The sequence below is a fragment of the Sceloporus occidentalis genome, unplaced genomic scaffold (genome assembly GCF_023333645.1).
Source record: "Sceloporus occidentalis isolate IW3139 unplaced genomic scaffold, rSceOcc1.0.p SCAF_131, whole genome shotgun sequence".
NCBI classification, from domain to species: Eukaryota; Metazoa; Chordata; class Lepidosauria; order Squamata; family Phrynosomatidae; genus Sceloporus; species Sceloporus occidentalis.
The window spans coordinates 805,814-818,170 of record NW_028317111.1 but is presented as its reverse complement, the minus strand read 5'-3'; the positions used below and the strand labels follow the sequence as shown (position 1 = coordinate 818,170).

Below are 12,357 nucleotides of genomic sequence, written 5' to 3'. Positions count from 1 at the left end.
TTTTTTATTATATTTCTGTCTGTCTCTTTTGCTATCTTTGTTGTTTACATCATAGTCAGTGAAACATTCCTGCATTGGATTGTTCCACTGGTTGCTACGGTGATAAGACCACTTTTCAAACTTTGCACTAGAATTTACTTTTTTTTATTATTATTTGTCCATTTCTATGGATTATCTCTGGTGTTATCAGTTGGTGGATTCTCTCCAACACTCCTTCTTCCCTCTGCGCCACCCAGAATTTTCCAATGCGTTTGCAAGAGGGAGCCCATAAAGGACCACCCAGTTATTGTAAAGGGAGCATAGAATTAGACAGCGGATAAGAACCGTTCAGCACCCAAATTATTAGTAAGCTTTGTTTAATTATGGCACCTATTTAAATCTCACGCCTCTGAAGGGGCTTCTTTCAAAGCTCAATTAATGTGTAAATATGTAAATATGTGCACGTGTTACTTAGCATCACTTTGAAGTTTTCATTTTGGCGTCCAGTACACAAACACACTTTAATTAGCAATATTTCAATTAAATAAACTGCATATAAAACAAATTTGCTTAATAAACACCATATTTGATCTCTTTTAAGCATTTAAATCTTTTTTTTTTGGGCCAACAGGGAAAAGTTACACTTTCAGGATCTCAGAGGTCCGCTTTATTTGTTAAAGGCGTACCGGAGATGCCGACCAGGGAGGTGGAGGGGACTGCAAAAAAGATAGGCACAGAGGGGTAGGGACAGTGAAGCTCCACGAGTGACTGCCCTGTGAAACCCAGGACACTTGGGAGGTATGTTGTAGCCCTTGCGTGTTCATTGCGTGGTTTATTTTCTGAGTTTCTCCTAGATTGCCTGCTTGCTGTTTCTGCTGAGTTTGCCGAGAATTTTTATCTTCTGGAAATGATTTGCCGGGAGTGCACCATGCGGGTCAAACTCCAAAGCCTTTCCATCACACTAATAGTTCTAGGTTTTCCCCATAAAAGGAATCACCTGTAAATGATTGGAAACACTGCTGGAGTAGCGAGGGGCTTATTGGGGAGCTTCTTCACCTCTCTGGGCCAGTCAGGGGAGATCAGAGGATTTCCCTAACCAGCCCATGACAATGGGACGATGGGACAGGAAGGCAGTGCATGAAAATCCGAGCTTCCCTGCAAAAATCGGGACTGTTGGGAGGTATGCTATGAGGGCAGCTCCTGAAGTTTTGAAGAAAAGCGAGGGGCAAAAAGGCACCACTGGATAACCACATCTTTTGGGCTCCAGTTCCACTGTGGCACTTCCAGTGACCTTATTATAAATCCATGTTCCATGTCTGCTCCTGATATATATCGCCATCTAGTGGCCCAACCTAGGAAGGCTGCAGAATCTCCGAAACTGGTTTCCAGCACACTAAATTCAAGTATTGATATTTTATTGACCAAACCCAGTTCCTGGCTGCTTCCTAACCCACCTGCATTAAACTTCTCCCTTTGCTGGTCCTGAGAAGCTTTAAATCACCTGCGGATAATCCTCATCGCCTTTTAGAATCCCGCATCATGTTAAATTCTTTATGACTACAGCCTTTTTGTTACTTTTCACACCGAGTTTTGGGTTAATGGTACTTTTTAGATAGAGACTTTGATGACTTGTGTGTCAGATCCCATGTTTTCTCTGCTATTTGTAGTTGAAGTGGAGTTTGGCTTCACGGCAGGTGGTTCTGATATGCAAACTTTAGGTTCCATCCTACACAGACCATCTAAATTGTGATGAATACGCTAGTTTATCACTTTGACCCTAACAGAGCATCAGGATGACCCCTTTAAGACGATGCATATTATGTGGCTTAGTCCTGAAGGACTGCAGTGGTTGTGTGCTAAATGTAACACGGTACGCAAAGTTCGTCTGGAGGTCTTCGGTCATTCAAGATGCCAAAATTTCTCGGGGACTGGAGCTTCTGTGAGTACAGGATTTATGCTGGTCTGCTAGTAGTCCTGTTACTAGTGAAATGGGAAAACAGATGGGGGAGATGGGTATGAACAGGTTAAAATGATAGGGTAATCCCAATGCATGCTTCTTCGGAGTGTCTGTATTACACACCATTCCGATAAAAAATGAAGGTCAAGAAAATCTAAACAATTATTTAATAATTATTAAAATCTTTCTTGTTTTCTGCATGGAGGAACAATGGGTCACCAGTTGGAGGACAATACTCTAGATGTTAGCGGCCGTCTCTAAAGTGGATGCCGCATTCTCCACGGCCTGGATTGCAATCGTTAGGTGCCGGTGGACGTTTCCCCAGTCTTCTGTCGCGTTGCCGGTGACGGCATTTTGGTAGGCATCTGCCAGGCCTGGGAAGGTGACCACGCTGGAGCTACGTGATGCCCAGATAACATGGCTTTTAAGATGAAAGAAAAAAACAAATGAATTCATGGTGATGGACACATTACCCACATGAGCAAATTCAACACGTATTCCTAAAATGGTGGTATTGGTGTAGATGTGATGGAAGGAAGAGAACCATTTATTTCTAGGAACAAGAGGTGAAATGGCGAGTTGATGGAAGGAAGGAAAGAATTCATAATAGGAGGTGGAGGGCGACACAAATACTGAAGATACAGAAAATGTGGGTTATTTAGGATGATGTGTATATAAGGTAAGTTCTTTAAGAGGTCAGGTCTTTTCAGATTGTTTGGCCAGGGTTTGGAAAGTGATGTCCTTCCAAAGAGAATGCCAGTAGCTCACGGATGGTAGGAACTGGGAAGAGAAGCACTTGGCTTCTCAATGTCAAGCAGGAGCAGCTAAAGCCCTTTGAGAGGAATGCATCTACTGCAAATGAGATAATATGGTTACAGATCAAGAGAGCTTAATCTTCTTAACTGTTTCATAAAGCCAACATATTAAAGTCTTTTAAACATGTATATTAATATGGTACACCCAGATATCTGTCTCCACACTGTGCCATGGCTGTGGGCCTACATCCAGAGATGACATTATATAGGAATAGCATTAGGGGGAGAATATAATAAACATATTCAGCGTCATTTATTTGAAAACACCAGTAAACCCAGAGCTGATATACCTGTAATATAATTTATCAGGGAAGGCCATGTGGTTAACAAATGCTCGTTCCAAGAGCATGAGCTGGTCATTTATCATCCGGATTTGAAGCGGCCTGAAATAAAGGAGAACGTTTCTTAACTGAAGTGCGGACTGGAACAGCGGGATAAAGATATGGAAAAGACACAAAGTCATAGACTCAATGAGACCCCCCCCAGCGGTTCCTCGCCTTCGTCTCAGTCCCCCTCAACCTCCTGATAGACTGGAAGGTTGCAAGAGCAGGACCCTTTTCTCATGTGATAATGTGATAATTAGTATATTGTCACTTTTAACATTAGTGTTAATTTTGGATTTCCCCTTTTGTGATAATAATAAGAATATAACACTGGTAAAGACCAAATCCACTTAAAAGTTCTGTTTTTGTAGCCCTGGTTGGAATGTTTTTGCGTGATTGTTTTAACAAATAGCCGTGGGTGATCTATTACTATATTATACATAGGATATATATAATAATAATAATAATGATAATTATTATAATAATAAAGAGTAGCATTTTTCATTCGACTCATATGCTTGTTCACGCAGTCGAGGTCCACTCACATCTTATCGGCATCTTTTAGGTTTCTAATGGTTTCTTCCAAAGTCTCGGAAGCCACCTTGTACCTGTTTATAGCCACTTTCAGTGGTTCTGAAAGACAGAATAAGAGAAATGTAAGAGTGCCATGGAATCTTCTATTTGTGAATCGTAGAGATCATGTAACCAGCTAACGTGAGCTAGTCCAGCTCCGGCTGCATCAAGGCTATATTGGTCTAACGAGCATAGTGTTGAGGTTTAGGGAATAACTAATTATTTTATGCATATCTGGTTACGTTTCTGCCCCCCACCTCCGGTACCTATAGAGATTTTGTGATGGCTGAGAACGGCCTGAAAATTGTCCTCTGCTTTCTTGTAATAATCTTCCAGGAGCTCCACATAGTCTTTCGCTCCCAGAGGGAGGATAAGGCTGTCAGATAACCGAAGGAGGACGTTGCCCGCCGTGCGCGCTACCATCTGGTGACTGGTGAAGCCTATGGAACAGTGACAGGTATTAGAAAGAAAAGGACCCCGGGTTCCTCGGGTTCACCAGAAGACAGAGGCGGACAATGCTTGAGGTCTTTATGTGGCTCTTTCCTCTGCACTGCGAAGTTACCTGGATCGATATACCTGGACGCATAGTCAAAGGTGTCAAATGCCGTGTGGTAAGCAGGGTATATCCTGGCTGAGGTTACTCTCTGTTGGTGCAAAACATGAGAAATAAGGTTAGGGTGCAGTTAAAAATGTTACAAATATCCTCAAAATATCCTCATGAGAACCCAATTTGAACTGGGTCAGCGCCGGACACTCTTGTAGAGCCAGACCTCCAGCCTAGTATGAAGCTAATGTTGTCCTGCTAGAATAATCCGTATCGTTACATACTTCGGAAATCCAGAAGTGCCAGCGGATACCTGGCCCTCCTGAGTTGTCTTTGGTCTCCGGGCGGTGGAAGGGGTCTTTTGTATTGCCCACTCCTCCAGTATCCCAGGTGCTGCTAAGTCTGCCTACCCAACTTGGACCCAATGGGAAAGTCTACTTAGTATAAAAGATTTAATTGACTTACCCTGTCGTAAGTATAGGCAATGTCCATGCAGGTTATCCCCAGGTAATGAAGAAAGGGGGCATAGTCACTGCCAGATCCCAAGGACCCCAACCTAGGAGAAAAACACAGAAACAATGCAGATTGCGACATTTTTCTACCAGCTTTAACCCTTCTTCTTGTTTTATCTTCATGCCTATCCCATTCATGTTTAAATTCCCTCTCTCTATTCCTCCCGCAAACATTAAAAAAGAAGTGTTACCCCAACGAGTCTTAATGGCCGCGCAGTGACAGCTAACAGACACGTTATAATGATGTCACGAAAAAACATAAACCTTTTCAGAAGCTTTTTTTCCAGATTTTATGGCCATAATGTTTTTTCTAAAAGATAATAATAATATATATTCTGGAAAAAATAATAAATCAGTTTAAAATGTATTAAATGGAGAACAGCAAATGTTCCCCCAAAGGTAATATGATAAGCAGTGATTGGGACGTATGGTATATGAAACTGCTTTTTTTTTGCCCCATTTTTCATTGCAATTTGTTTTCATGGACATTTTGGGAGATTCTTTGGGCACTTGGCCGGCGCTGTGTGTCTGGGTGGAGGTTTTGTAAATGGGATTTTGCCTGGTGGCACAGGACTGTAAGGCGCGTGGCAATGCCCCTTACTGGGGTATGATCCCGTATCGAGGGCTGCTTCGGTTGTAGTGATTCTTCCAGTTCTCATAGACGGAGAGCGAGGCATCCTGGGATGTTTGGACCTGCGAAAATAACACGTAGGTCAGAGCCGCTTTGCTTTGATGGACTGTCGCGTCATATGATGAATATTGTGTTCCTCGAGCTGTTGATAATAATTTTTTTCTCTTTTGTAAAATACCTGTTTGGATGCAGAAAAGATGACGCTCTGGGCAGGGGGGGTTCCTTGGGCTCTAAGTGAAGCGTTGGCTAAAGTGAGACAGAAGAAAGTACAATAAGTGATTTATGTATCATTTTCAGCAAAGGTGAGACTCAAGTGACAAGAGGGAAGGTAAGAGAGCCTTGTGACCTATGATGTTATATGAAGAGTGCTTGTCGCCCCGCAGCCACATGTCTGATAGGACCAGTGGTATATTTTGGCTATGCTCTGCCCTAGACCTGCCCCAGGGCTGTACCCCCTCCACCACCACTTAACTCCATGGCCACGGTCCTGTATGCTAAGTGATGGAATATGATGTCATATGTCATATGCTATGTCCTATGACATCAATGGGGCAATAGGGCGCTGGTTATGTGGCAAAGGAACTGCTGCCCCCCCCGCACTAAAATTGCCACCATAGGTCTAGGCCACCATACATCACTGAATAGGACAGTTGTGATGTCACTCATGACACACATACATGTAAGATCTATGACATGTGCAATTAAAAAAGGTAGTCCAAATAACTCTCATAATTCCACCTAGAAACACCCGAGAATCTGCATTCATCATTATATTATTTATTCTTATCTCTCAAAGATAATGTATACCTCACCAAAAACTGAGATGTCCACATTAATGTAAGCCGCTGTTCTGTCCCTCAACTTGCTGTAATATTCCTAAATCAGATTAAAAATACAGATGTTAACATAAATGATACAGAATATTATATATTATACGGATTTATTTATAATGAATATTGCTACAACCGGAGTAGAAATTCTAGTTAATGCCCCAGTGGTTGCCATACTAAACACCATTCCATTACTAATAGTCACCTCTGCAAATTCTGTTGACCCGATGAGACCAAATTCTTCTGCTCCCCAGCTTCCGAAAATGATGGACCTCCGAGGACGCCACTTACCTACAAAAGCATTACAGGTGAAACGTGATAGGATTCACAGATTTCTTACAAGACATCCCTGTCTTATTATCATCTTCGGGTGCTACCTCGTTAATGGGCAATACAATTCATGGTGGGTTCTGCTTTGGTGGTGGTGTTCCCATGGACGGCATCTGTGGTAGGTACGCGGCACTGACCCCCGGCTAAATGTCTTCAAGAAGGTCCCCTGTATCAGGAGTGCTTCATGATCCCCCTCCGGAACAAAAACTGGATCATGGTTTTAGAACACCCTTTGGGTAACCAAAGTCAAGTCTTGATACTCCAAAAGGTATATTTGTCATTCTAGAAGCGAGTCTCCCATGCGATGGCAGAACATAAACTAGATGGTAGGAGACTGGCTGGAAGAGCCAACACACTTTATTCACTAAATGGCACATCGTCTCGGCTGGAGGTAGTGAGGGTGAATTTGGGGAGAATTACCTTGCTTTAACTTTGTTCCAAGGACCCTGGTTATCTCCAGCATTACTGCTGTCCCACTGCTTGGATCGATCGCTCCGTGTACCCAGCTGTCTCGGTGGTTCCCGTACATAACGTACCTATCTGCGTACACAGGTGACGTGTTAATGATTAAGGTAGGCAGCGCATGCTGCGTGAAAGGACGGACAAGGAAGCTAAATTAAATTAAAATTAAATTAGTTTTGTTTTTTAATTATTTAAAGACATAACGATGGCTTCAGTGTTTAGAGGAGGAACTATATAGTCCAAAAAAATCATCTGCCCCCCTTTTTGACCACGTTCCGAAATGTGTTCTTGGTGTTGAAATAAGTTTTTTTTTTCTGCCCTCACCTGGTTCTATGGATCCTCTGATTATTCCCATCACATTGGCTGAAGATTTTATCACTCTTTTATTATAAACGTTGACCTGGACATCGCTGCAACAGAGGTTGTAACATTGTTAGGTTACGATGAAATGCAAGTTTGTATTAAAATATATTAATACAAAGGTAAATTTGTAAAAAAAAATATATATATAAAAAATATATATAGGATATATTGTGATCAGATATTTTATAGGTAATATTTTATATTATTTGATATTTTTTATTTCATTTTTTATTTCATTTTTTTTTTTTTTACAAATGTACATAGGCTCCTTATTGTACCCCCTCTTTAGACCGACAGCCCAGCTGTAGGTTTTAGATCGAATGAACAGGGGACTTGTTATCAGTGCAGCAGATTTACAAAGCCTGACCCCTATCCCCATACCTGCACGTGTTCCTTATTGCATACAGTATGTCGGAGAGATCAACTGATCAACATGGATTGACTGGTTTATTATGTTATTGGGTGGATCTACTCACACACACACACCATACACTAACACGCACACTCACTCTAATACCATACACTTACATAAACACCCTGTTACTCCCCCAGGGGCCACTAGCCTTAGCCTCACCCCTGATACCATATGATGATACACACAATCATGCTTAACACTACACTCTAACACACGGTAACACAATTCTCACACACTTATACATATACACACTCTCTCTCAAACTCTAATCCACATCTTCATCTCTCCTTCTCTTTCCCCTTCTCTCTCTCACCACTCCTCCTCTTCTCCATTTTTTCTTTCACCTCTTTTTCTCTTCTCTACCCCTTCACCTTGCCCTTCTCATCTCTGCATTTAATGCCATTGGCAATATAAATACTGATGCAATCAGCGGCGAGTTCCGATCTTCAAGAACTAGTTTCACAAATAGAACAGGGTAGGCGAGTAGAAAGAAATCATAAGGTTATTATTTTTGAGATATGGGAATACAGAATACATGAGTATGGTGGGAGTTCCCCTTTAAAGTCAAGTTTTTGTGGTTTGACGCTGTGGTCATAGCTTACCTATTAGTGAAGTTAGTGTCTCCCCTAAAGCCAGGACCGGTGTGATAGACGCACCCCAGTGAGCCCTGCCAGCTACCTGGAGCAGGAGTTCCGGCAAGCGCACTGCGGGGACACAAAAGGACAATTACAGCAAGTTCTAATGTATTAACAGAATGTTTGCCAGAAGGTGTAATGTTCTAAAAACGTATTATTAATGTATAGATATCATGGAAATGTCCACATAAATTATTCACCATATAAGCTTTTTGGCATCCTCAAATCCTATTGGCTGAGCCGGTATAGGCGAAAGGCCTTTGATTTGGGATTCTGGAATTCTGTAAGTAAAATCTGCAAAGAAAATTAAGAATTGGTAAATTAAATCAGGCAGGAGCAGTTTCAGCATGGATAAGAAGTGAATTCGGAAACAATAAAAAGGAACCAAAAGAATAGACAGCTTATGTTCTAGGGAAACAAGGGGGTTATGAGAGAAGGAACAGACAGGCACCTACTTTTAGCAGGATAATACGGCGTCAGCTGGTCTCCAAAATTCTCCTTGAATGAACCTCGTTCTACACCCGAGGAGGGCATATACCAGGAATTGGGATACGTTTCAGTGGCATCGCTCTTCCCATCATTAATATCTTTGGGGTCGGTGTAAATTATTACCCCTGTCACTCCGAATTTGTCAGCATTAATGGCCTGGATAGTATAAAATGTGTCAGGATTTTTTAAGTCCTAGAAGCCCAAGTCATTTCTGCTTTATTCCATTATGTGGATGGTGCTTCAAGAGCGCCTCTTTCTCTTCTGTGGCTGCATTGCCTACGAGGGGATATGCACCCCTTCCTTTCCTTCCTTGACCAAAGCCAAGGGGATGCCGGATCTTTTAGGGCCCCAAATAGAGGACCCACTGAAGTCTTCACTAAGAGGTAGCAGCCAAAAGGCCAAAGCCCACTCACCCCGCCACCAAAAAGCAAGACCTTAGGGACCTGGTACCATGATGGCCTTTCCGGTGAAAAACAAAAAAGTAATCATAACCTAAAAAACGGACATTGTATATTACGGTATTTATCCTGTCTTCCCAACCAAGCCCCCATATTGACCAATCGGGCAATCCAGTTGGCTATGCTAAAAACCCATAATTGCTAATTAGCCGCTTACTGGGAATTATGTGCATTACAAATGCGGCTCCTCAGATTGTTATGTTCTCATATTTGCACATACAAAAGATAAAAAAAGCAGGCATGCGCTCTCACCTTGGTTACTCTGCCTATCCCACCATATCGTACGATGGCTATGGTACCATTCAGGTTTGTCCTGTTAGCCAAGTACTCAAAGTCACTTATCCGGCCTTCATTTGCATAAACCAATTTGCCCTAAGAGATAAACACAGGGTGGGTGACATGAACGTGTGGCATGGGGTGGCACTCCATGAAGGTTATGAGAGAGAACCATGGGGGAGAGGGAGAGAAAGTGTTATGGGGACCCTGCTCCCGTGTGTACGCATGGCAAGGAGTGGCAGAAAAATGTGAGTGGCTAAATGAGTGAAGTCAGGGAAGGAGAGAGAGAATTAAAAGATCAGCATGATACATCTTGGCAACAAAGAGGTTTATTCACTAAAGTGTTTGCAGTACGGGTGCCATTTTGTTTCATCTACTCAATTTTCCAACACAATGAGCTTCTTCGGCAAAAAAAGAGCTTGGTTGGTCCTCTTTAATAATACATGGTTAAAGCAAAACTAAATGTTAAAACTACACACTATACACAGGTCCATCTGGGGTTGTCCAGAGTGCTGGATGGTCCATGCCCTATGATTTTTTTTTCTTCAATTAAATCAATAAAAACATCCTTTCCCTTTTGTCATTGCTACTTTTTTTTCCAACCTCTACATCCCTGTATTTAAAAAGTCACAGGGGAACTTCTTATCTTAGTCGTCTTAATTTTTAAAGAGTTAATTGTAAAATTTTGAGATTTACCATGGCAGTTCCATTAGGAGCAAATGCAACAAATGGTTGTAAGATGTCAGGGTCCTTTTGGTCATCGGTGAGAGCCGATTCCATACGTTGGGAGGTAAACAGAGCATTACCATCTGGATTCACTAAATCAACAAAAGAGATGAAGGTGAGACAATAACATTAGGAAAGAGTTGGGGAGATTTTAGAAAAGGTGGAGTTCATGGTCAGAGTCCCCAAAACACAAAGTTGAAGGTGACATTTACTCACGGTGTATCTAGGCGTAATACCTACAGGTTGCCTACAATAACACTTACACACTTTGACATTGTTAGGATTCTGGCTATCGGGAAATGACAGGAAGACGTCATATCTTTCTTCTTTAGCATAATCCAAACCAAACTCAGAATTGTTCCACCGAGACAGGATCAGTGCTACCAGCTCCTCGTCAGCCTGGCTCGTTGCCACATGAGGCTTCTTGGAGAGGACTCTGAAGAGAGTGAGAGACAAGTCAAGGTTAGCATGAAAAAACATATTCTTTCCTGGAGAAATATAGGTGATGCCCGCTAAGAGTTCCAATTTAATCTATTGATTATCAAAGTGAGTACGACAAGGAGAAGCATGTAGATCTGTTGAATTAAAACTCTCCCTACTTGGGACTGGGAAAGATACGCGACTCTAATCACTTATGCCAAAAGACATAAGTTTAGCCACTGGCTGGATATGCACAGACGCTTATGTTTATATAATCTCGCAGTGTGGCGGCTGCTCATTACAGGACCCGATCTTCCAATTGAATGGCAATAATGGTAGGTATGGGGTGCATGCGGCCAGCGGGCCACTGAGCATTTGCCCCAGATGGCTAGTCCAAGCTTGTCATGAAACACCATATCTTTAAGGTGATTAGGATTGTAAACAATGTATTATTTGCCCTTTTGACTGCTGTGTGCACTTTGTCAAATATAATGTTACACAGGTGTAATAAATCAGCAGAACAGAGATAAAAGTCACTTTGAAAGAATAAAAAAAAGGATAAAATTGCTATCAGTCATCAATCACAGGATGGATGAAAGAAATGGAGATTTTGTCTACTACTAATTTAAAATAGATTAGCTCTCTAGGTGAAAAGAATACTGCAGATAATACTGCAAATAAAATAATGTGCATCTTAGGTGAATAAATATAAATAAAAAAATATTATTATTTATTATAAATTTAAAATTGGAAAGAATTACCAGGGAAGAAGAAACAAATAGTAACTACTGTGATTTAATACCAGAAATTGGGTTATGTATAAAACAAGTGATTGCAATTGTACCATTCCTTTAGGTTGCTATGGTGATAAGATTACTATTCAAACATTGCACTAGAATGGCTTTATTTGATAAATAACCCCAAAACGTGCAGTTATATTCGAAATAGACAAAATATGTGCAACACTTTGTAACAATAATAATGTTGAAGGGACACTTCGACCATCATATGCACTTATGATAGCTGAATAGTCCCTTTAAACTTTGGGTTTGCCCCCCTTTGTAATCAATGGGACCACTTCCAACCATTGATTGTCTCCTTCAAGTAACCAATCAGAGACAAGAAATGAGAAATGTCTGACCACTGAGGAGGAGGAGGGCAGCTGCCGCAGCAAAGCTGCGACTTCTAGCACTTTTAACATTCCTTCTTCTTGAACGGGGATGTCAGTGACATTAAACTGTCCTTTTAAATAAATTATATTAATAATATAATGGGTGAGATGTATGCTGGGTATACTAGCCATCTATCCATTTTTTTTTCTCTGAAAAACATCATCCTACCTCAAGTTTTCTTCGATGTGCCGATTGTCCACCTCATTCATGAATTCCCGGATAAACTCTTCATCAAGGTCCTTAGATAGATCATCTACCCAGCTTGGCTTTGTATTGTTCGTAATCCCAAAGTGACCAATCAATAGGCCCACCGCTAATAAAACTGCACCTCCCAGCGTAAAGCCTCCAATCTTTAACCAGTTCATTTTGCCCCAGATGTTTCCGAACCTCTAAATATACAGAAACTTCTAAATGCACCGCTCTCGTCCTAACATTTATACTAACACC

The 12,357-nt window shown here is 41.5% G+C and overlaps 1 protein-coding gene across 1 annotated transcript; it reads right to left on the bottom strand.

Moving 5' to 3' along the window:
* Window positions 1-2,173: 2,173 nt before the first annotated feature.
* Window positions 2,174-12,275, bottom strand: LOC149281486 (aminopeptidase NAALADL1-like). The gene is made up of 18 exons (XM_089499213.1): window positions 12,079-12,275; window positions 10,582-10,754; window positions 10,289-10,410; window positions 9,569-9,688; window positions 8,825-9,014; window positions 8,570-8,663; window positions 8,337-8,438; window positions 7,281-7,366; window positions 6,915-7,034; window positions 6,370-6,455; window positions 6,147-6,210; window positions 5,513-5,580; window positions 5,305-5,396; window positions 4,657-4,747; window positions 4,210-4,291; window positions 3,914-4,087; window positions 3,620-3,707; window positions 2,174-2,357 (listed from the first exon to the last, which is right to left on the bottom strand). The coding sequence occupies exons 1-18, from the start codon at window positions 12,273-12,275 to the stop codon at window positions 2,174-2,176; spliced, it is 2,133 nt and encodes a 710-aa protein (XP_089355339.1).
* Window positions 12,276-12,357: the final 82 nt, after the last annotated feature.

Bases quoted from the DNA above. Each gene is read 5' to 3' on its own strand.
- LOC149281486 (XM_089499213.1), bottom strand. From the start codon at position 12,275: ATGAACTGGTTAAAGATTGGAGGCTTTACGCTGGGAGGTGCAGTTTTA. The intron at 5,581-6,146 runs GTGAGGTATACA...GTCTCACTTTAG, and splicing joins TGTGGACATCTCAGTTTTTG to CCAACGCTTCACTTAGAGCC. The intron at 4,292-4,656 runs GTAAGTCAATTA...TTGCACCAACAG, and splicing joins TTGCCTATACTTACGACAGG to AGAGTAACCTCAGCCAGGAT.